Raw genomic sequence first — 24,503 nt, 5'->3', positions numbered from 1 at the left:
GAGATGTATCTACAGCATGGGACATTTAAGTGTTTAAGATGTGAACTTGCTTTTCTGATGGATGTCTAAGCAAACAGAGAAAACCAGGGTCAGAGACATTCCGGGTTCCTTTTCTCTCCTGTCTCACCCTGCTTGCCAGTAAATGAAAGGCAAACTTCACTTACGGCCACTGGTTCCTGCTCCTATGTGGTAGTTGGAATTTCTCGGACTTCACCCGTCAATTCAGAGACAGGACTATCCAGAAGTAGAAAAAGAGATCTCTGGGCTATTCGCACTCCCCTGAAGTGCTCAGAACTGCCCCTGCTGAATGTGTTTCCCATGTAAATAACCTGTGCCATTAAGGTGCAAATTGCAACTTTTAAGTAATGATTGCTAATAGTCTAATGTTTACTGCTACACAAGGACACCCATGAAAACAAAATCTGCATTATTCATCTCCGCATTCAATAAACAAAATAAATTGAGGGAGTTGCTCTCTGATGCCAGACTCCCCACAAAAAAACAAAACAAAACAACAAAAAAAAAAACAACCACAAAACTGGATCATCAGAAGCTACCATTAGCCTGCAAGAAAGAAGCACAGAATGGCTTGAGGTGAGCAGAGGCAGGGAGATATAACTTATGGGCATGTTATATATTCACAGAGACATGATTACACAAGATTCCATACCTCATTGCAACTGGCGGGCATTACTATAAAAATAATAGTATAGAGTGCTGAAATAAAATCTCTACTATGCGTGTATTCGGACCACACGGGCAAGGTTGTGAGAAAAGAAACACTTGAGAACGAGTCTGCAATTTAAAAAAAAAAAAGCAAAACAAAACCCCAAGCACTCTGCGTCCCATAAAGTGCAAAGGCATCAAGACAGTTTCTTTTTGTGTAGCTTTTCTGCCATCGTCTTTTTTATCTTCCCTAAAAATGAACAAGGGGGAAAGATGCCAAGGCAGATTCCTGAAGATTCAGGTAAAAGCAGATGCGTTTTAATGGTGAACTAGACGGATCATTAGGAGGGTGAGCCGAGCACACCCACACATACATACACGATACTGGGTGCTCAAGCTGCTTTGCAAACTTTCTCCTGGCCTCAGGTCCCAGCACCGTGGAAGAGCAAAGCTTCAGAAAGTGAGGACCAATAATATTTCTGAGAGAAATCTTCTCTCTTAGCCGTTTTCTTAAAGAGAATCGCCTTCCTCATATATCCCCCACTACACACACTGAAGTGCGAGGAATCTAAGAAATAAAGATGAACATTCTCCATCACTTAGCATACCACCCTGTGGGCTCTATCTAGATACCTGCTTTAGTAGGAAGTGCAGCCACTGATTTCTTGAAATATCACCCTTAAACCGAATCATAGAAAGACATTTAACAGCCTGGAAGAGTTATTTGGAGAAAGAGTTCCAGGAGAGCTTCGGCCCTGATTCACTCCCAGGCTTTTTCTATCTTCTATTATTCATTAATCAAACGCGGAATCAAGCTTTCAACATGAGTCCACAAGAGTAATCACTTACAGTTGTGCATTGTATTTAATTTTAAGCAGTGATAAAAGTTAGCATAGCCAGAGCCTGAGAGGCGCTTTCCCCATTCCCTGCATGGTAACTGGCTGAAGGAGCTCAGCTAACTTTCTTTCGCTCATCCTAAAACAGAGTGGGGCATTGGTGAGCTCGGATGAGCAGAAGAAACATCACAGGAAAAACAACCCACCTTATTAATATATGAAAAATAAATACTGTGAAGCAGGGGAACTCACTGTGTTTGAAATGAATTACCCCCTCTCAGCTCAAAAAGGATTTCTGCTTCTTCCAGGGAACGTAATGAGAATCATGGGGACAGACTTGCAAAGACACTGAGAATCCAATCGGCCAGAAAACTGAAAGTACAATCACAAGTTTCTACTACACACACACACACACACACACACACACACACACACACACACACACAAACTACTACTACTACAACAATAAAAAGAGTAGCTGGCACCAATAGACCCCAGCATAGTGCAAGGATCTAATTTAAATAATGTGATACAGCAGCGTCATCTTCTGCACACCTGGATTGTCATTGATCAGTGGGTAATTATAATTAAAGGAGAGCAATTCTGAGCAAGGCACTTTTTGTAATGAGCTTGTGAAAGGAGACATGTCCAGTCATTCTGGTAATTTAAATTACTGCCTAGTTGTTGATGGCCTTTACCGGAACTACAGGAAGGGAGGGAAAAAACAACAACACAGTAGTTTTCAGGGCAGTATCGTTCTGGCTGGACGACAGCCCAGGGCTCTCTTTCAGGACAACAAACAATAAGGATGTTATCTCTGATAATCCAGCTACACTTGAACTTATGTTTCCAGCATTAGATGCAGCAGACTGACTCCTCTGAAGTCTCGAAGGCCGTCACACACCCTCACATGACCAGAGAGCAAAGCAATGTAAGTTAAAAAATAAAATTAAATTAAATAAGAGAGCTATTGTTTTCAAAAGAGGTAGCCACAGTTGAGAAAAGAACACCCCCTGCCTAGACAAGTTGTAAATGTATATGTTGCTAAGGCTATTTTCATTATTTTGCTCTTATAAAAACAATTGAAAATGCATGAATGGAAGCTTTATAGCAACTCAAAGCAACCTACACATGGCTACGGAAGCGATTCTGCACTCAAGAGGGAAGGAAACAGTGGACATTCTGAAGCATATGTATTGTTCTTTGGGCTGGAAGCAGGCAGTGATGAAGGATTATGAACTTGGTAGCCAGCATGTTCAGACACACACACATATCCATTTTCCCCAGATTCCTAATCAGTTCAGACCTCTTCTCATGGTGACTCCGCAAAGTTTACTCAAGTGTCCTGGGAACTTCTCCCCATGTTTGACTCAAGTTGGAACAGAATAAAATGTATTGGTGGGTCGCTTGATCAGTCTTACCCATGCCGAGCAACGTAGGAGAGAAAAGTCAGCAAGGGGGGGGGGGGGAGCAGATAAAACTTAAGCTTTTTGCTAAAGCCCTGATCAACTAAAGGACACAAAGAAATAAAAAACACCCACATTAAAAGCCAACAAGATAATGATTGTGCCTGTCTCTCTCTGAATATAGAGGGCAAAGCTTGCGTCACTGGCACTCCGAGTTACCATGGTGAGTGATTTATTGATATATATCAGAATGAATAGATCAAAGGCAGGGAGATGACAGGTGATCAATCAAATGTCAAATCAAAACTAGCAATCGAGTGGAAAGCTGATTTTTCAGTGGGTGGGTCTGGAAGGAGAAAAATGAACTTTCCTCTTACAATTCCGAGAAACAAAACCCCAGCATACTATTAAGAAAGCAATTAAGCAACCCAAAAGGAAAAAAAAAAACCGTCTGAAGATCTGAAGCAGGGATCTATTAACCTGTTCAGATCTTTAGGGTGAGGGTCCCTGCAAGAAAGAATTCCACGGGACAGCTCCTGTGGTGGCAATCTAGAGGAAAAGTTTCCAACGTTCTCTCTGGCAAAGAAAATCCAAAGCTGTTTAAATTTCTGTGGGGTGCCCCCCCCCCTTGAAAAAAGGAGAAGGGATGATTAGATTTCTATAAACAGTGAATCCTTTTAGAAAATACATTCAAAGCTTCACTCATTTCCGGGGGTGCCTTTTGCACCTTGGCGACCAAAGCTACACCCTCATGGCTCACAGCCCCAAAGCCAGCCTGCATACAGCACCCGGCTTGGACGCGCCTCTCACTTGCTAGCCCTGAGCCCCAGCGACCGGAGACTCTGTCCCTGGAGGCCAGAAGCCGCCAGCACTGACCTCTCAGAGGGATGAGAAGTGGGGACGGGGGTCCTCTCCCTTCCTTGCACCCCAAATCCACAATCCAACTTTGGCTCCAGAGGCAAGAAGCCAGACTGGAAGAAAAAGTTAGGGGTGGGGTAGAGGGTGGAGGGAGGAAAAGTTGAAGCGAGGAAGGTTTGGTGGGACAGCTTCCCTGCCACCACCCAGAGGCATCCTGGAGAGGGGAGGATTGGGGAGATCAGGATGGGGTGTTGAAGAGGGTACCCGCAAGCTAACCCTCTTGAAAGCGCCAGGGGGTGGCGTCCCCGCCAGCCCCGGGCCAGGAGGGCGGGCGAGCCGCTGTGCGCAGGGCGAGCCGCTGTGCGCCGGGCTCGGGGCCGGGCACCCGGAGCGGAGCCATCTCTTACCTGCAGCCCGCTTGGGTGCCTGCTGTTTCCTCCTTGGCATCTCTCTACTCAGCTCCAGTCTCACTTCTGGCGCCCCAGCCCCGAGCCGCGCGCGGGGGCCGCAGTCTCGCTCGTCTTTCTGTGGCTCCTAGGACGTCACTCGGCCTCTGTCCCCCTGACGATCCCCTTGCCAGCGCTCCAGCGCGGGGCCAGAGACCCCCTCTCTGGGTGGCAGATAGGCGGTTTGTGCCTGCTGCTTGCAAGTGGAGGTTGGTTCTGCCTTGTTTGTTTGTTTGGGTTTTTTCCCCCTCTCTCTTTTTGTTTTTGCTTTTGGATTTTTTTTTCTCTTTTTTTGGTTTTGCTTTTTGCTGGTTTTTTTTTGGTGACTGGTGAGACACTTGATTTCTTTATTAAACATCCAAGACGGGGTTCAGATGGCAGGGACGAGGGGCGCACACGCGCCACGCGCACACTCGCGCGTAAAGATAAGGGGGGAAAACAATCCTGGGAAGACAGTGGGTTTCTTCTTTTTCCTCTTCTTCCTTCTATTTCCCTCCTCCTCCTCTTCCTCCTCTTCCTCCACCTCCTCCTTCTCCTCCTCCTTCTCCTCCTCTTCCTCCTCCTCTTCCTCTTCTTCCTCCTCCTCCTCGTCCCTGATCTTGATGGCGGATTCGCGCTGGGGAGAGATCACTCACTGTAGGTTTGTCGCTGCTGTCAGATCCCAGTCTGTGAGTGATATGCGAGAGGACAGGAGCGGGTTTGGGAAAGACAGAAAATCTGGAATTCACTCACACACACACACACACACACACACACACACACACACGAGCACTCTCGCTCACACACAAACACACACACACACACATACACACACTCACCCCCACACACACATACGCGCACGGGCACACACACATACACACACACTCACACACGCTCTCGCGCTCTCTCACACACACAGGCACACACACACACACACACACACACACACACACACACACACACAAGACAGGGCAAGGCGATGCCAGCAAACATCGATCCCCGCTGAACAAACTGAACATTAACAAACTCCTCCTCTTCTCCCTGCGACCTGATGACAGGGAGAAATTTACTCCCCAGCCGCAGAGCGCCAGGCAGAGGGAGTCTATTAAAGGGACAGTGTCCTGCCTGGGAGAGGAGCTGAGGGGAGGAGACCCTGCCTTTGGGGATGCAGCCTGGAGCCACCCTCCTCCTCGCTGGGGCAATGGGGTGCCCACCCAGTCTAGATGCCCCTCCAGGAGGAAGATGAGAAGGGGAAAGGGAAGGAGATGAGAGTGGGAAGGAAGGGGTGAGGCTCTGGCAGAGTTAGAAGCAGGCTCTTATTAAGGAGGGAGAACCTAGGTTTGCTTGGGGACAGACAAGAGGTTGGGACCACATCCAGTCCCAACCTGTCCCCTGCAGATAACCTACTTTCAATTCTTTAAGTTCATAGCACTGTCCTTCCACCTTCTTGGAACTAGCAGGATTTTTTTTTTTTTAAACTTCTGCCTCCTGGACAGCTAACCACTTCTTCACTGTTTCCTTTCAATATTTATTGAGCACCTACAGTATACCTGTTTTACAGTCACAGCAGGGACAGAGAATGGGTAAATCTGGACTCTGTGCATGTTTATAAAGGGGCAGGAAAATGACACCTTAAACAACTTGCCCCTTGGTGTCCAGTTACCTCCCAGAGGTCTACCTTTCTGAAAATTTGACGTATGCATTCCTCTATTTTATTTCCCCTGATCGGGCTTGTCAAAGAGGTGGATGCCATGCACATCTTTCCTTGTGGACAATTGCCTGTGATCTCGCTAGACTGTAAGTTCTAAGGAGGTGCGGCTTCCTTTGTCTTTTTCTACTCTCAAGGGTGGCAAAGTGCAAAACATATTACAACCCCCCACCTCCCACCCCCGCCACCCAATAGTTGTTCAATGAACGAAAAGGAAGCCTGTCGTGGTCAGAGTGGTCTGGCCTGATTAAAACTGAGTGTAGTGCTGGGGCTGAAAGAGTGCCCACAGTCCGTAGTAGATGAAATTCCATCACTGGGTACCACTATAGAGCAGGCACTGTGATGTTGCAGACCCACTGGTGAATAGGATGACCCTGACCCCTGTCCTGAAGAGCTCTCCTTCCAATGAGGTAGAAAGTCAGTGACGAGTAAGAAGGCCACGAAAGGAGGTAGAGGTAGGGTCACAATGAACCTGGTCCTGGGCACTGAACTCAGGGCATCATACAAGCCAGGCAAGCAGAGCTGGGTCTCCAGCTCTCTTTTCACTCCTTTGTTTTGAGACAGAGTTCTCCCTTGGTTACTCAGGCTGTCCTTGAACTCATTCTGAGGTAGGTCTTTGAACTTGGGATCTTCTTGTTTTAGCTTTCTGGATAGCTGGAGTGATAGGCCTCTGCCACTAGGGCTAGCTTGAGTCTGGAGTTTGAAGAAGGAAGGATGATCACCAAGTGTTGCTGCAGGGGAAAGTCCAAGACAAGTTCTAACCTTGGACAAGGAGGAAGTAGGGTGAAAAGGGGACTCGATATAGCTGTGCTAAACAACACCGGAAGTTCCTGCTTCCTAGCAACCCTCCCCTAGTGCCCTCATGAGGATGCACTCACCTTGGTACCCCACAAGCAGGTTTTACGGCCCTCTCTGTTGGGCCACACACTGCTTTGCCGGAGATGAGCGTGGTCCAGCGCAATGTGGGATGTTTGCTTGGCAACATCTCGAGCTCCAGATGCCAAGCCCTCCCTTCTGCTCTGATGACAAACCTTTTCACAGACATTGCCCAGTCTCCTCTGGGGCCAAACTGTCCCCTGCTTGGAGACTACCCCCTTGGACTTCCTAGATGGGAAGCGGGCCTGGTTCTGGAGTCGACGTTGAACAGACTCTGGCCTGAGAACCGCCCACTCTCTTTTCCTCAGGAGTCAGACAAAGCGAATATCGCCGACTTGAAGACCAAAGCGTGCTTTAACAGGGATACAGTTGAGCAGAGGGGAACAGCAGCCATGTTGCTCTTCCGGCCACTGTAAAGGAATCTCATCGGGCTCCTTGCTCCACCCCGCCACGTATCCACTGGTAATGAGGCCTAACCAATGGGACCTCGAATGTTTCCACATGTTCCTCTAGCCACCCTGACTCTTCCTCATGGACAATTACTAACTACAACTAGTTCAGACCAGTCTTTTGCAGCAGTTCTTTGAGGCCACAGGAAACGTAGCTCACCCGGTCCTGCCCATCAGCACTAAGTGATGTTATTGTCACTGCGTATAAAGTGCCAGTTAGTCATGTTCAACAGCCCCACACGAGTCTCCACGTTACACATGTAGTACGAGATATAACATCACCTGGCTTAAATCACCCAGGTAGTATTCACCCCTCACCACCTGACCCCACCCAGCCTAGCTCTTGGCGACTGAGGCAGAAAATCCTGCATTATCATAGTTGACAATGTTAGCCAAGAGTCATCAACTATGGTTTCCCAGAATACACTCAGGAAGTCCTGAACTTGTGAATTCACTGTAGTGTACACAGTACTACAGTCTGGGGACTAGGAGGCACAGACTTGGGTGGAGGAAGCTATAAGAGTTCACTATGAATTTGCCATCTTCTCTGGACTAGTATTATGTTGAAGGCATCATTGGACAAGTTTCTGTAGTATGCATTAGGGGTGCAAGGCATTGCCCTAAAAATAGGGGATGCCAGGATGTTGTCCTAGTTGGCTTCAGCTGTCAACTTGACACGAATTTAGTGTCACCTGGGAACCTCAACTGAAGAGTTGCCCAAATCAGACTGGCTGGCGACTGTGTCTATGAGGCATTTTCTTATTTGCTAATTGATGTAGGAAGGGCCCAGTCCACCATGGGCGGTGCTATCCCTAGGCACGTGGCCTTAAGCTGCATAAGAAAGGCAGCTGAACAAGCCAGTAAGCAGCGTCTATGGCCTCTGCTTTGGTTGGTGTTCCAGTCTTTTTCCATGGCTTCTCTCGAGGATGGACAGTAAGCTGCAAGTTGTTTTTGGTCATAGTGCTTATCACAACAGAGAAGCAAGCTGGAAAGGTGTACACGTAAGGATGCACTACCAAAAACCTATTGCAATAACATCTGAAATACCAGGGGACAACAGAAAAGGGAACTCAGTATGCGTGTGTGCATGTGTGTGTGTGTGTGTGTGTGTGTGTCTCACCCTTGGAACAGATAAGTCCAGGACCCTGGGCCACAGCCATCCTCCTGGATCCTTTCCTGACTTCTCAGACACCTCTACCCTCTTCCAGCCTTCAGAGGTTTGTGTTATCAACGGAGATTCTTTGTAGTTCCACTCACTGTATCTCCCTTCTGGCAGTTTCCAGCATGTCTCTGGGCCTCGCTTCTGGAATGTTCTTTCATTGAGTTGTATCCCCCCCCCCCAACTGCTACTAATACCGAGTGCTGTGCTTAGTCATCAACAATGAAGATGCTGTCTGTGGCAGTGAGAGGCAGACTGCGATAGCACTCAGATGGCCCTGAGTAGTGCGGACACGGCAGAGTTTAAAAGGGAATGCATTTCTGCACCACACCAGGAGAAACGGATTCCTCTTTTAATCCCCTTTCTTCTGGAGACGTCTCCATTTAACACCTGTTTCTCTTAGGCCTGACACCTGCTACCATCGATTCTTTTATTTTTTTGTTTTCTGGGTCTGTGTCTGATGTGCATGCGGATGTGCGCATGTTCCCGTGTATATGTGTGCATGTAACAACAGGGGTCCTCCATGGTGGCTGTCTACCTTATTCATTTAGGCAGAGTCTCTCAATGCAGTACAGAGCTTGCCAACATAGGCCAGGCTAGCTGTTCGGCTTTCTCTGGGGATGCCCTGCCTCCGCCCTCTGAGAACAAGAATTACAGGTGGGCTGCCACACCCACCAGGCATTTACCTGTGCTCTCGATGACTAAACCCCTGCCTTTATACTTCCTGACAAGTACTTTACCCGTGGAACCATGTCCCCACCTGACCAACTTCCATTCTTAACCCCGATGCTGCCGAATTCGGGCTGGAAAGCTTAGGGAATGACAGACAGTGAGTTTAGCTGAACTTTCACAGAGTGGCTTGATTTGCTCAAATGGAGGAGCGCCTTCTACACCAGTGAAAGACACTGTGTTGTATTTACAGTGGTTATCTGAAAACACATGCTTAGCTAGGTTTAAAAACTTCATATACGTAAGGAACAAGAAATAGTACCTGTGGTTCAGATGGAGGCACACATAGCAAAATATGAAAAAGATGTTTGTTACAGTTAAGTGCAAAATGCTCCCACACTCCATGTGCCTCACCCTGGTCCCCCGGCGGTGGGGCTGTCCTGAAAACATGGAACTTTGGGGATCTAACTAGCTGGCATAGAAGAGTGCTAGGACTTGGCCTCTCTTCTAGTCCCAGACACACTCTCTGTGTCCTCGTCCAACAAGATGTGAGCAACTTGTCCACCACCCCTCTGCCAGGGACGGAAGTCACTCCAGCCGCTGTGAATGCTACTACACCTTCTCTACCATAATGAACACAATTCCCTTAAATCAGGAGTCCAGGTAAATCTTTCCTTCCTGTAGTTCTCACAAGGGCAGGAAAAGCAAGAAACACAAGTGTTGTAGAAATTTCCTAATACACACCCCAGCACCTGGGAAACATCTCTCAAGAGCCAATGTCTTTCACTGATGCTGGGTTTAAGTCTGAGGAATTCGGCTTTCTGGGATCTAATGCTCAGACTGAAGGATCAGTAAGGACATGAACGGATGGGCATGACTCAACCTCTGCCCCCACAAGAGCTGTTCTCACCCCTGGTGAATATCAGAATTACCTGGGCATTTTTATCATCCTCCTCTTCCTCCTCCTCCTCCTCCTCCTCCTCCTCCTCCTCCTCATCATCATCATCATTTGAAGATACAGAAACCCAGGTCACACCCCAGACTTAATATATTAGATCTAGAGTACGCCAGAAAATCAGAAAAATTTAAAAGTCCCCAGGTAATTCCAATCTGGTGCCAAGGCATGTGTGCCTTTTTCATTCAAAAGCACAGCTTTGTAAGAGGTGAGTCATGTATGGGAAGTTTTCCAGTACAAAGGAGGGAGCATCTGGTCCAGGTGGGTTACAAGGTCTTCCGGGTAGACTCCAGGAAGCCTGCAAAGGCCCTGTCAGCCCTGTCACGGTGAGGGGATGCTTCTGATACCTTTCTCCCCGTGACTCTCTCACTCCTGAGCTCCAAGGCAATGCAGTAGATGTAAGCATTTGCTGAGCACCTACCTCACACTGGGCCATGCCCTGTCCGGACATGGGGTGGTGGCTTGGGAGACACTGTGGTCACCAAGCCTGCTGCACAGGCTTCTGCCCTCACTCCTCCCTCCAGCAGAATTCGTCTTTCCAATACGCTGTGTCTCTCTCCTCTAACCCAGAGACATCACCGCTTTGGGACCTCACCCTCTTCCTCTTCCACCTCATGTCCCCTTCATGTACTTCACTGTTTATCATCCTCTGCTCTAATGGGCTTGAATCACCTGTAATCTCTAACTACAGTCCCGTGTCAGGGAAAGGGAGGGAAAAGTGGTAGCATGTCTAAATAGTAGCTAAGCACGTCGGCGAGGAAAGTTCCCCTACACACTTCAGGCGAGTTGGCATAGTCTGAATCAGCTACGGTCCATGGTGGCCTGGCTGCCTCTTCTGTGGCAGATATCACTCCATCACCAACCATCACACTTTCCTGTAAATGTCATCTCTTCCAGAAAGCCTTCCTAAATGCATATCCTAGAAGTCAAGCTTGTCTTGCGTGTACGTATTCAGCAGAAGAGACTGACTTATGCTTGGACATCAAGATCATAGCTAGGAAGTGGGCATAAAAGGCTCCTGGGTGGGTGGGGGTGGGGTGGCATTTCTAACTAGTGTCCTGGTTATCACAGTGCTTACTCTCAGGAAATTAACTCTTTTTATACTTTGCTTTATGCATTTCTGTGTATGTATATGATGCTTCAAGCATGAAGAAGCAATATTCTCCAACTTTGCTGCATACTATAACAACTTAGTAATTAAAGAAAAAACAAAACACCAATGTCCAGAGCTTACCCTAAAGCCATCCATCTGCCTCTGGGGATGGAACCCAGCCACCCAGCAGGATTTTGTTAAGCTCCCTGGTCCTTCAATAGTGGTGAAGTCTGGGGGTCAGCACACCTTCTGGTTCCACCCCAGAGGCTATAATGCATCGCCTTTTCCTTGTGTCCTTTAGCCCACCAAGACCCCTCATCCCCCAGTATCTTGTGAAAGCATTCAGGTGGAAATCTCCCTCCCTCCTATGATACCTGGTGTGGATTCATGCTCTCCTGGACAGTCAGACGAAGAGGACACTGGGCCACAGATAGGAAGAAAACCCGAGTTCAGTGGGTTAGAGAACAAGGCCGGATCATGTCTCATACCAGGGTTCGGAGGACAGAAAGAGTCTCTGGAAAGGCAGCCATTACACTGAAGACAGAGGAAGCCCACCTGGAACAGGGGCCTCAAGTAGGAAGAGACTCTGGCCTTCAGAGAAGAAAGGGTGCCCCGTCAGTGCTGAGGTACAGAGAGCCAGTCAGGGAGAGGGAAGTGGAAAGGCTGTGGGGCGGAGGGTAGATTCCACCACAGAGGAACCCTGTCAGAAAGCAGACTTCTAATTTCACTCTTCCAGCCACTCACAAATACTAACGTACATCCTAAAATACCTACTCCACTAGAAATCGTTTGCTCAAATGACAGTCACGGGCCTGATGGCACTGACCTGCAACACAAATCCAAGGCCAGTCTGAGCTACAGAGTGAGTTCAAGGCCAGCCTGGGTCACTTGAGTGTGACTTTGTCTCAAACAAAAAACAAACAACCCCGGGGACTGAGAATACAGTGGGAACATACCTGCCTCGAATGTGGGCCCTGGAATTGATTCTCAGTGTCCCCCAACATGAAAAGCGAAAGTAAACAAGAAGAGGGAGAGTTAATAGTAAAGTCTGTAGCTCCGCAGACTTGCTTCTAAGAAGAAAACCCCTGAAGTTCTCGGGTTCTTTTTGTTTTAAACTATTGTGATTCAGTACATGCAGGATGTTCTGCAACCGAAATTAAGCATTATATATGTCTTAAACAGGATGATTGCTGAGTGGGCAGGCTGGGCACACGGAACTGTGACATTTTGTGTCACGTTTCTACCATGGAGTTGGTTGCTTAGAGCAGGTGACAGCGTTTTGTTGCTGAACCTGAGGAATCCGGAGCAAGGCTCTGGCTCACACTCACCCATTGCTGGAGTTCATTAGCCGCAGAGAGACACTAAGTGACTGTAAGGATCAGTGCAGCTTGGCAGCCATGTGACTGGCAGCCTTTATAAGTCCCAGGCCCCAGTGTAGGGTACGCCACGTCAAGTGTGTTTTAAGCTCCACTCCCAGGACTCATTAGAACCATGTGCCCAACGGTGCCCCTCAACGTCTCGAAGCAAATAGAGAATGATATAATTCTCTCTGAGAACACCTTTCTGTCTTATCCACAGCATGTCTTATCTATTATGATTAGGGCATTAAGCATCCCATTGTCCTTAACATTTCATGAGATTCTACCCCATTGCTTGCTGGGATTATGTCAAAGTGTCTGCTCCTGAATGCCGTGTTCACCCAACAATACAGCTTGTCTTTTTCCCTCAGGCACTGTTGGGCCACCCAACAGAGGCTACACAACCCAGCTTAAAGTGAGTGAGCAGTTGGAAGGCTGCCCCAGACCCTCTTTCTATAAGGCTTGAACCTTAGTCTTCATCTGGTTTCCCCAAAAGAAAGATCTGGGGACTTAGAACTAAAGATTTCCCTGCAAAGAGCACATGTGAGAGATATTGATAGACAGCTGGCTCCAGGGAGGGAGCCGGAAAATAAGGAAAGCGGGGAAGTAATGCGGGGCAGACAGGGCAGGGTCCTGGAGGAGAGCCGGAGGAACTGAGACCATGGACAGACCCCAGCTTTCAAATAGTCCTTCCTCAAGGCCGAGAGAGCTGGGGTGTTTGTCAACTCTGTTGGCCAGCTGTAATCTAGCCCTGCTCCTGGCTCACCTTGTAGGTTCAAGGGCCATGGATGCTGGCCTGTAGTAGTTCTACTGATACTGAAGGAATGTCTTCACCTGGAGGAATCTCCCAGCCTGTGAGCCTCCAGGGGGTGATGACAGGATGGTGGCCAGTTACTCCAGCAGTCCCACCGGCCAGCCTTGGGTGAGGCACATGGTGGGACTCCAGTAAACATCTGTGACACGTACCTGCATGGCCCATACTCCAACTATACCTTTGCAGGCTACAGTCTTGTTCAGGGCTGTCCTTTATAATCAAGCATTAAGCCCTGCTTCTAAGTCATTTTATTCTTGTATTTCGTTGGCTCTTTTTCTGGCCCACACTTGCTCACCTGGGGACAGAGACTCCTTTCCTCTTCTCTGTAGTTGTACCCATGTGACTGTGGAGCAGAACTCTTTAGTACTGCAACTTCAGCTTTTGAAGAAAACAAAGCATGCACTCTGACACTTACATGGAAGTCCTTAAACACGAGGTGGGTTGCCACCACACATCCCAGGACACAGGATCACTGGGAGATCGGATTTAAACATACTTAGCTACTTATATTTGGGCATTGTTATTTAATTTGGAGGGAGAGGCTGATCAGAATTCTCATGTCTGAAATATGATAATTATATCATTGGATTCTTGGGGGCTTACAGAGGATCCTGGGAGCAAATGCACACTATTTACCACCCTGCCTGTTGCATGGGAAGTAACTGGTTTACTAAGCATTTTGATTGACTTACAGGCATCTGTTGATTTTAGATCGAAACCCAGGGCTTTATGCATGCTAGGCAAGCCCTTTACCACAGAACTCTGCCAATAAGCCTTTACTGACTGTCCATTGTTCATAGAGTGTCTGCCCTATCTACATGAGGTCTGTTCTGCATCCTATGGAGGGATACACTAACTTTAGCTACATTTCCGATCTGCAAAGTGAGATCCCAGAAGGTAGGAGGGTGGTGAAGAATGGCCACAGGTGATACAGTACCTGTCTGTGCCACTGCAGGAGGACCGTCCTGTGGTCTCCACTCGTCTCTTCATCCATAAAGCATCCTCATTGTCCAGTCCTGTTCATCAGTCCCAGGTTCCTGCTGAGGACACAGCAGGTAACAGGAACCTACCTGGCCTTTGAGGAGCTTGACAACCAGGGGCAGGACAGACTGGTGACATGAATGATCTCATAACCATGGTGACATATATGAAGCACATGGCGACAAGTACCATTTTCATCACCTTAGCATAAAAATACACCCAGCTTTATAGAGAATATGATCAAGTTCAGTGCTTCTGTGCTCTTCATTTTATATCTGAGGAAACTGAGTCACAGAAAGTTTGGTTGACATCACCAAGCTCATGGAGATAACACATGACGAAGCCCGAGTTCCCAGGGCTGGGGATGTATCTCAGTTGGTAGAATGCTTGTTTACCATGCAGAAGGCCCTGATTTTGATCCCTAGCCCTATATAAACCAGACATTGAGATACAGGCTTGGAATTCCAGCACTCGGAGGTGGAAGCAGGAAGATCAGGGCTATCTTGGGCCACATATGGAGTTCAAGGCTAGCCTAGTCTACCTGAGATCTTGTCTTTAAAAAAAAAGAAAAACCAGAAGCAGTGTGGATTCAAACTCTCATGGTGTATGGACTCTTGACCTCATGTGTGACAAACTAGTGGTATGCTATGGCCCTCACAGACTTCTGTCCCCAAAGTCACTGCTTTTCTGTTTGTGGTCTCCAGCCCCAGAGCTTCGTCTCCTCCAGGGCTTTCAATACACTCCTGGAATCACCTCCAGAGCTCTTGTTTGGTTTTGTGGACCTGGCTTGGGGTCAGGGAACATGGATTTGGTGACAATGAAGCTCAGGCAAGGAGGCTGCACATCGGAGTCTTGGGGTGAGGACACAGAAGGTATGCTGTAGGGCACCTGGGACTTTGTACTACCATTCCGTCACGGGCAGCACTGATGATTTCTATTGGGCAAAGACCATGAGTGCTGTTTAGTACACTACAGGACACAGACAAGGCCCCTGCCGAGGGCCCTACCTGCTCACATGCCAGGAGGGTGAGGTGAGGATCCAGTGTGGAGTTCCAGCCTGCAGAGCAGGATGTACCTAAGTACTATCCAGGTCTGCTTTGGAATGCAACTGGGGTGCTAGACCCGGTAGTTCTGGTATTGAGAAGAAGCTATTCAGGAAGCTGAGGCAAGGGGATTAGAGATTCAAGGCCCGCTTGGGCTACAGATTAATCTCTAGGCCAGCCTGGGCAACTTAGTGAGATTCTGTCTCAAAATAAAACATGAAAAATAGCTGGGGTTATAATTCAGTCCCTTGCTGAACGTGTGGGACACTGGCTTCAATCCTCAGTTCAGCGTTACTACAATAACATATAAAATGACTTGGAATTAAGCAGGACTGGAGCCTGTCTGAATGGATATACCTCTAACAAGCTCTGATAGTGGATGCCGGCAGAACTGGGGACCCCACATTGGCTAACAAAAGCAAGGGCTCACCCCATGTAGGTGGAAGTTCTGGATTAAGGCTGAGGACACAGTGCACTGAGAAACTAAGAAACACAACCAGAGCGTTACCAACATTGGTTCAGAACTTAGGATCTGAGTCCAGACAATCCTCTCTCAACTCCCTCTGGTGCCTGCCTCTCCCTAACAGCCTCACTGGAGCAGAGCTGGTAGAGGGTATGTGTGTGGGGGAGGGGGATCTGAATCCTCCATCATCTTAGCAGCAGTGGGGGGGGGGCTGTTGAAAATGAGGAAGGGCCGAGCTTAGGAGGGACTGCCCTGCCTCAGTCCTTAACCATCAGGCCAGCCTATTGTTGCCTGTCATCGTGGCTTCCTCCCAAGAGCTGCTCCTTGATGCCGGCTTTACATCGGCATGATGTGCAGGTCTGCAAACTCTAAATGAAAGAGTGCCTGCTTTGGAAATGGTTGCTCTCTTGGGAAAGGGCGATGGGAGAAAATGGGCTCTGTGCGCTCGGCCCTCCAGAGACGGCACCCAGCCCCTGTGATAAATGACAGCATTAACAAGGTTTGGTTGAGAGGGGACCTACAGATTTACGACTTCCTGTGTCGGCCAGCAGATGTCATTATGGCTGACAGAACAGGAGCCCTTTCAAGAGCTAGCTGGGGTGGAGCTAAGGAGAGGAAAAAAATAAAAAAGGCAGAAGCCTGACTTACTGTTTGCTCAGGGGTGCTACTGTCATTTGGGGCCATGGAATTTGCACAGGAAATCAGAAATCTTGCAATGTCTCTGAACTCATGTTGGTAAGGTTTAGGCACAAACTCTCAACTAAAAGACAGCACGGTTGGCTTTTCTCAAATAAGAAACCCTTCAGAGTTCTTTTTCTAGTCTGCTTGTGTGCATACACATTCTCTGAGATAAAAATGAGCTCTCTGTGCTAAACAAACAGACACTTCACTCTGAAACTTCACTTGGACGAGCCTTTAAATATATCCACTTTACAAATCCAGCAGCTCTTTCTGAACAAACTTAAATATGCTTTTAAGTTGACCCATTTTAAACAAAGGTCTTACAGGATGACACTGGTACTTTATGTGCCAAAATTTTTGCGTGTGTGGAATTGAAAGATGGCACAAATTTGGCATTTGTCATAGGCCACAAAGCCCAGGTTAGGGAGTATCAAGTGGTAATGCATGCTTGAGAGTGGCTACACATTCTGTTTCCACATCTCTCCTTTTTCATCTGTGCCCAAGAGTCATCTTTCGGAGGTGAAGACTCTGCTTGCAGCTAGTTCTTTTGGCCAATCGACCCTTGAATGCTTGACATCCTTTAGGCTCAGATGATCTGTGACCCAAGGCACAGCCCAGAAGAAATGTCCATGACTCTAGGCACTGTACTGTCCTGTCCTGCCCTCCACAACTCAGCCCTTGTCCTACCTACACAATTACGGGGGATTAGTAGGAATTAGAAGCCATCTCAGACTTTTAGGAAGCCAGCAAGAGGGTTCCTTTTGCTACTGGTTTCTCAAAAACCAAAAATCATTTGAAGCCAATACTGGATCTAGAAACTTCTTCCAGAATTGAGCAATAGTTACCATGTTGATATGTGTGTTATAGTAAATATCTGATTTCACTTAGGCTTTTGTTTTAAATGTTTTTTTATGTTGCTGCTGGGATTAAGTCCAAGGTCTCATGTATGCTGGACAAGAATTTTCCAGCTGCCTCCATGCCTAGGCCTTCAGTGAGACATTCAAAGTAGAACTGAAGTATGCTGATGACCATCTCACGACGTCTTTCTCAGACCATGTGAGTGGCAGTGTAGTGGTGTGCTTACTGATCTGGCTGTAGGTGTTCATTCACTCGGTGGGCCTGCTTCTCCCTTCCTGTCTGTGCTGTTTCTGGGGAGTTACATGAGCTCCCCAGTGGATGCATGGTGCGCATTACTCTCTTCGAGTGATGTGTATTTTGTTTTTATCTCTATGTCAAGTGCAATGTGTGTGAAGTGTGTGAAGTTGAGAGTCCAGCACAGGAAAGAGTTCTTTAACTTGCTACAGTTGGAATGGCTACCTTTAAACATCTTCTGGACCAACTCACAGATAAATAGTCTAACTCAGAAACAGATTCACAGTTCACTTAGCAAAGAAACCCAACAACAATAATAGTAATAACTGAGTCTGTCATGTGCAGTGCTAGCTACTACAAAATGGCTGACATGCAAAAATTTATTAAGTATTTTTTTCATTTATGGAGGATTGAACACAGAGCCCCTGTACATACTAGGCAAGTGTTCTACTATGGAGATCCTGCCTCCTCTCATATCCCTATTGTTAATTTTATTTTGATACAGGTCTCCTTAAGTTGTCTAGGCTGCTCTTGAACTTATCCCAGGAAGGCCTAAAATTTTGAGCTCCTCTTGCCTCAGTCTCTGGAGCAGCTGGGATCATGGGCCTGTACCATGTTGCATCTAATTCTTCTTTGGATATACCACGATCCTCATTGCAAAGTGTTCAGAGTCCCATTTGCTACGGAGAGCTTGTTAGAGCTTCTCAGCTTAAGCGTTGCACAGAATCACCCAGGCATCCTGTTGAAATACACTGACTCCCTCACTGACTAGAGTTCTGGGCTGAGACCCCAAGATTTTCAGATCAACAAGTTCCCAATTACTGCTGCTGATCTCGGGCTTTGCTTGAGAGCATCAATTTCAGCCATTTGTTTAAGAGGAGAAGGCATCAGGGGGCATTTTCCAAAGTAAACTTTTGGATGTATTTAGGGGCCGAGGTGATGGCTCTCTGGGCAAAGTGCCTACCTTTCAAGCATGGTGGCTTGAGTTCAGAGAAATGGTGTGAAAAGCAGAACATGGTAGTGTGTGTCTGCAATCCCAGGACCAGGGAAGCAGGTATGGAAGGATTCCTGAGGCTCACTGGCCAGCGTGTTTCACCAAATTTGTGAGCTCCAGGTTCAGTGAGTCATCCTGTTGCAAAAACTAATTGAGATGGAGAGATCTACCTCTGCCTTACACACATAAGCATACACAGTTAACCCATGTGTACCCGTGCACATGTGTGTACGCACACACCAGAAGTTTGAATATATTTAAATATACATGCTCTAAACAAATGTCTGTGTTTCTTCAAATGTTCTAATGGGAAGCTTTTGCATGAGGAGTTGGTTGTTGCATTCACAACACACGGCATTTGGGCAACTCCTTGTCTGTGTCAGAAATCCTGTTACGTGAAGTCCTCCATGGGAGCAAACAGTTTGTGAGTTCCTTTTAGGGGATGATTTCAGGGACATTTTTGGAAGAGGCATAAGGTCTTTAAGTATAGATGTATACTATGGCCACTGTTGAAGGTCAACAGTCCTAGTGTGGTATGGAAGGGAAATTGGGGCCTCCCTCAGCTAGAGGACACATGGGTTCCAAGATGGAGTACAACGGAGCAAGCCACATCTGGAAGCCACCTGCACTGTGGTATGGGGTTTTCTTGGTCCCCAACCAGGGAAGACTCTCAGCACATGAGTCCATCTGGACACCAGAGAGTTCTAGAGATTTCAGCTGAATGCTGCCCACGAAAGTCACTGGCAACTCATCCAGGCTGGGGATCACTGGTGTAAGCTACTGTTTGGATTGGAACTGGTATGTGATCCTGCCCACCTTGAAGGGTGTGGAGAGAGGAACTCTCAGACGTACTTGGGGAGAGATGAGGGAAAGGACTCAGGGATCCTATCTATCAAGCCAGGATAGAGTCCACACTTCCTTGGTGGGAAGAGTAATCCAGCAAAGGCTGGACTATTTTCCTAATTCAGGTAGAAATGAAACAAGCTCGATTCTAACTATTCATGCAACCTGCATTTAGAAAACACAAACACAGAAAGACCTGGGGAGAAACAGTAGAACTAAGGAAACCAGGTGCACTGTGGTCAGAGGCAGAGCTGGCCGGAGGTGGGGAGTCTCCGTCACCAGGATGTAGGACAGGTGGCTGAACACGGGCTGGATTTGTCTGAGAGCTCAACACTACCTCTGCAGAGTGAACCAGCTCATCTCTGAGGATCCTAACAACCTAGATGCCCATCAACTGAAGAATGGATTAAGAAAATGTGGTACATATACACAATGGAGTACTGCTCTGCAGAGAAAAACAATGACAGCATGAAATCTGCAGGCAAATGGATGGAACTAGAAAATATCATCCTGAGTGAGGTAACCCAGACCCAGAATGACAAACATGGTATATAATCACTCATATAAGTGGATTCTAGATGTAAAGCAAAGAACAATCAGACTGCAGCCCACAGAACTCTTCTCTGTAGCTATGTTTATTTGTCTCTCCACCCACTTTCTCACTCGTTCAGCGCGGCTCTTAACTGAGCACGTATTATGAACCAGGTGCCATCACAGGTGCTGAGCACCACAGCCAGGCTCCAACCTCTGTCCTCAGAGAGCACCCTCTTTAAGGAGTGTGGCAACATGCAAGATAAAGCCAATGCGAAATGTGTTGGAGAGAAAAATGAAAACAGGAAGTAGGTTTGGGTTTCCATGTGGCATGATTGAGAAATGGTTCCTCTCAATTCTCAGACAGAAAATGTAAGTAGCAGGTAAAATCTCTGGCTCAAAGGAAAGAAAACAGAGTTAAATTGGTTCAAGGAACAAAGGAAATACTTTGGCTGCCTATCACTTCTGAGTGTGGGGGTTGGTAGCTTTGAGGGACAGTTTTTTCCCAGCATTTACTGCACTTGGCCTTTTCAGACACAGCTCAGAGTTTCACGGGGGTACTGTGATCTTCTTTCCCAATTGTCAGCTTGATGAAATCTATAATTACTTGAGAGAAGACCCACTGGGCATGCCGGTGAGCAATTATCTTGGTTAGGTTCATTGAGACGGGAAGGCCCAATCACTATAGGTGGCATCATTCCCTAGGCTAGGGCCCTGGACTGTGTCAAAAGCAGACAGTAAGCTAAGCACAGCATTCATCTCCCTCTGCTTCCCAGTAGCAAACATGACCAGATCCTTCATGTTCCTGTCGTCATAGCTTCCCACCATGATAGCGTAGTCCACCCTGGAACTGAGCCAATTGTTCTCTTTTGAGTTACTGTTGTCTAGGCATCGCATCACAGCGACAGAGAAGCAGCACAGGCACATATGTGCCTAACTCTTGACTCTCTGGTCTTCCCCGTTCTGGAGAAGCAGAGCCTCCCTCAGCCTAGAAACAAGGCCATCAGCACTGTGACCACAGCAATTGGCTCATGAGCCCACAAGGATCCAGTGCAGCTGAATCTCAAAAACCCCGTTTGAGAGCTCTCACTTAATAGAACATGGAAAGGGAAAAATGTTGGCACAAGATTCCTCATAATGAAAGAAGGACAACCTTAGGATGAAGTAGAAAAGAAGGAGGAAGAGAAAAAATAAAAAGCAAAGACTTACCGTCTCAGTGACGTCATTGATACACGGACAAACACACTCTGGTGTCAATCTTTCCAGGCCTGCTCTTTCAATTAAATGAATCAAAACTAATTTCAACTGTGGCTTTGAACCCTTGAGTTGGGTTACCTGATTTTAAATAGAAAGGCAGGCTATAGACACCAGGCATAGTTGCTCCGAGATCTTGCTCATCTAGGGCTCCTTGGTCCTTTCTAGAAGGCTGAGCCCTCAGCCTGACTCTCCCCCTGTGACAACCCGTCACCTTGTCTGTACAAGCACGTGGAAGAGCTGTGGGATCTTCCTGGTTGTTTGGCTGGGAGTCTGTGTCCGTCTCAGAACGGGCAGAAGGAAAGCAGGAGACTGACTCACTAGGCTTAGCTTGAGCATATAAAACCTCAAAGCCCACCTCTACAGTGACACACTTCCTCCAACAAGGCTAGCCTTCCTAATAGTACCACTCCCTAAGGGCCAAGCATTCAAACACACGCGTCTATGGAGGCCATTCCCGTTCAAAGCACCACACCCACATTCATGAACAGCCTGCATCCACCATTCACCGCATCTCTGTCAGCTCTCCACTAGCTTCCAGGGCCGTCCCACCAAGGGGGCACAGCAGTGATGAGTGTTGGCAGGGAGCTCATCACTCCATTCACTTGGACAGCGTGTTGGTGGTCTACCTTTTGCGGTCACGTAGCCAGATCTTACGGGTTACCTTCCTGCTCATGTTCCTTCTATTCTTAGAATGTTGTGTCTAGAACTAGAGGCAAAGATTTGTATTTAGAAACAGACACAAGTCAAAGTATACTGAGCCTAGCAGTGCAGGTAAGACAGTTAAGGTAGGCCGTGATGGTTTCCACAGTCCCCGGGAGTCTGTAGCATATCCATCAGGCTTCTTACTGGGGCCAGAACTCAGATCTTCATTGTTTAAGGGACAAGTCTAAGCATTCTGGTGTGTATATGTACCACATTTTCTTTGTCCATTCATCTTTTGATGATGCCTAGGTTGTTTCCACAGCTTGGCGACTGTGAGTTATGTTATACTAAGTTTGAATGAGCAGGTATCTCTGTGGTTCCCTGGCTTAGCGTGCTTTGTGTGTATCCCCAGATATGGTGTAATTGGATCATACGGCCATTTTAGTATTCTAAGGAACTTGGCATTTCTATAGTGGCAGCATCAGTTTACACCCTCCTAGCCGTCAGTAAAGTCGCCCCACCCACCCCCGAGTCCTACCCAGCATTTGTCTTCAGTTTTCTTTACCAACCATGGTGCCTGGGGTGAGATGAAATCTCAATGTAATTCTCATTTACATTTTCCTGATGATTAAGGATGCTGGGTATTTTTTTTCAGGCTTATTTTCCATTTGTACTTCAGTTTCGGAGCGCTGTCTGTCCATCTCATTATCCCATTGATCAATTAGGCTTTTCTTTTGGTGTTTAGTTTTTTGAGTTCTCTCTATGTACTAGTTGTTAACTCCCTTTCAGTGTGCAATAAATACATGCCAATAAAAAAATGGATCTATGAAACGGACATACAAATTGAAAAATAAAACAAGACTGTGGTCGGGTGTAAGATGGATTAAGAGTTTTCAGCAGTTTATTTTGTGAGAATTGCAAGATATACAGAATAGAAGGACATATTTTCATCCAGAGACACCACATTCAACAAGTGACATATTTTCTACTATTTTATACTATGAGGTAAGAGACAGGCAGTGAATTAATTTTCTTTCCAACTTCAAACAATATATGTATCTCTCTATTTGTTAATCTGTGTACATGTATGTGTGTGATACTGTGTGTCTGTGCATGCTCAAGTGTGGAGCTCAGCAGACAATCTGTGGATGTTGACTTTCTCCTTCTACCACACGGGTCCCATGGGTTGAACTCAGGTCAGTCAGGCTTGGCAGCAAGCCCCTTTACCCACGGAACTGTCTCACTTGCTCAGGCAGCATATCTCATAAGCAAATAATAAATATTTTCCATCTGTGGGCCACATTGCCACTCAGCTCTGCCCAAGTAATACAAATGAAGACATGGACAATATGCAAGGAATGGCAATGTTTATGTTTGAATAAAACTTTATCTATAAAAATACCATGTTTGGCTGCTGACCTGAATTATATACACACTCACGTGTGTGCACATTCACACACACACACACACACACACACACACACACACACACACACACACACCTGTACATAATCAAGGATGCTTTATAATACTCAATAATAAATAGAAAAATGCTCAAAATTATTTCATATAGGCTTTCCAGTGTCAGGGCTTCATGCTGACACATACTCTGAACTCAGTGGCTCCTCTGTGGTGCCTTCCTGTTCTTCCAAATATGTGATTGAGAGCGGGACAACGGGGCATCTTTCAGGGTGCCAGTCTTCAGTGGCCTTAGAGGCACACATAGGAGACACTGGGGAGATGGACTGGCCCTTTCCTTGATGAGAAAACATGTCACTGTAATGGGAGACAGGTAATTGTGCAGACACATTTCTTATACCTGAAAGATTTTGTGCTGGCACCTTTGTGGCCAACAGCACACTGCATTTGTGAAGAGCGCAGAGATGGCAGCTGTAGTGAGCAGGAATCTCAGGACCACATAACATGTGGGGTGCTGCAGTTTACAAAAGGGGTGATTTACAGTGTGAGTTTTAAACCTTTAAATAAACCTCCCAAGAAGTTGCTTGGTGTGTAAGTCATAAAGGAATTCCCAAGAGAAACTGAAGCTACAGGCAGTTGGAAGTACTTTGTCAGCCGGGGTTTACTCTCCTTCCTTTCTTCCACCTCCTTCCCTCCCTCCCTCCCTCCCTCCCTCTCTCCCTCCCATTTTCCTCCCCTCTCACTTCCTGTGTTTAAAATAATATGGACTCTCTTTCAGCCTATGGAAACAAAATACTTTAGATTCTGAGAAAGATCTTAAAGTCGGGGCTAGAGAGAAGGTTCAGCAGTTAAGAGCACTGACTGCTCTTCCCGAGGACCCAGGTTCAGTTCCCCGCACCCACTTGAAAGCTCATAACCACCTGTAATTCCCATTCCAGGGGATCTGATGCCTCTTCCTGCCTCTGTGGGCACCAGGCATGTACATGGTGCATAGATATTGTGTGCATGTACACACACACACACACACACACACACACACACACACAAAAAAAAAACCTTTAAAAAAACTCTTAAGGAGAATCAGGTTCTCTCTATCCTCCCTAACTGTATGCTGACAGATGTTGAAAGAGTCACGTAACTATGAGTCTAGATGGCTCCTGCTTTGTAACCAACTGCTTTTGGTTCTAGGAGGATAGTAAAAGTGAAATTCTCTAGAGATTCAGCAACATGGAATGATGAAGAGTGGGGTAACGAGGACGGCGGCCTTCATCCTGTCCCTCACCCC

At 47.0% G+C, this 24,503-nt stretch overlaps 1 protein-coding gene across 2 annotated transcripts in view; it reads right to left on the bottom strand.

The window, feature by feature from the left end:
* Positions 1 to 4,972, bottom strand: part of Tshz2 (teashirt zinc finger homeobox 2) — a 456,244-nt gene extending 451,272 nt beyond the window's left edge. For both annotated transcript variants that reach the window (XM_059261977.1, XM_059261978.1), the window contains exon 1: positions 4,174 to 4,972. In XM_059261977.1, coding sequence (XP_059117960.1) covers positions 4,174 to 4,213 — 40 coding nt within the window. In that variant the 5' untranslated portion in view covers positions 4,214 to 4,972. The remainder of the gene's footprint in view (positions 1 to 4,173) is intronic.
* Between the last annotated feature and the right edge of the window lie 19,531 nt (positions 4,973 to 24,503).

The sequence above is a fragment of the Peromyscus eremicus genome, chromosome 4 (genome assembly GCF_949786415.1).
Source record: "Peromyscus eremicus chromosome 4, PerEre_H2_v1, whole genome shotgun sequence".
Classification (NCBI taxonomy): Eukaryota; Metazoa; Chordata; class Mammalia; order Rodentia; family Cricetidae; genus Peromyscus; species Peromyscus eremicus.
The sequence above is the reverse complement of the archived record's forward strand: the minus strand, read 5'-3'. Positions and strand labels throughout refer to the sequence as shown.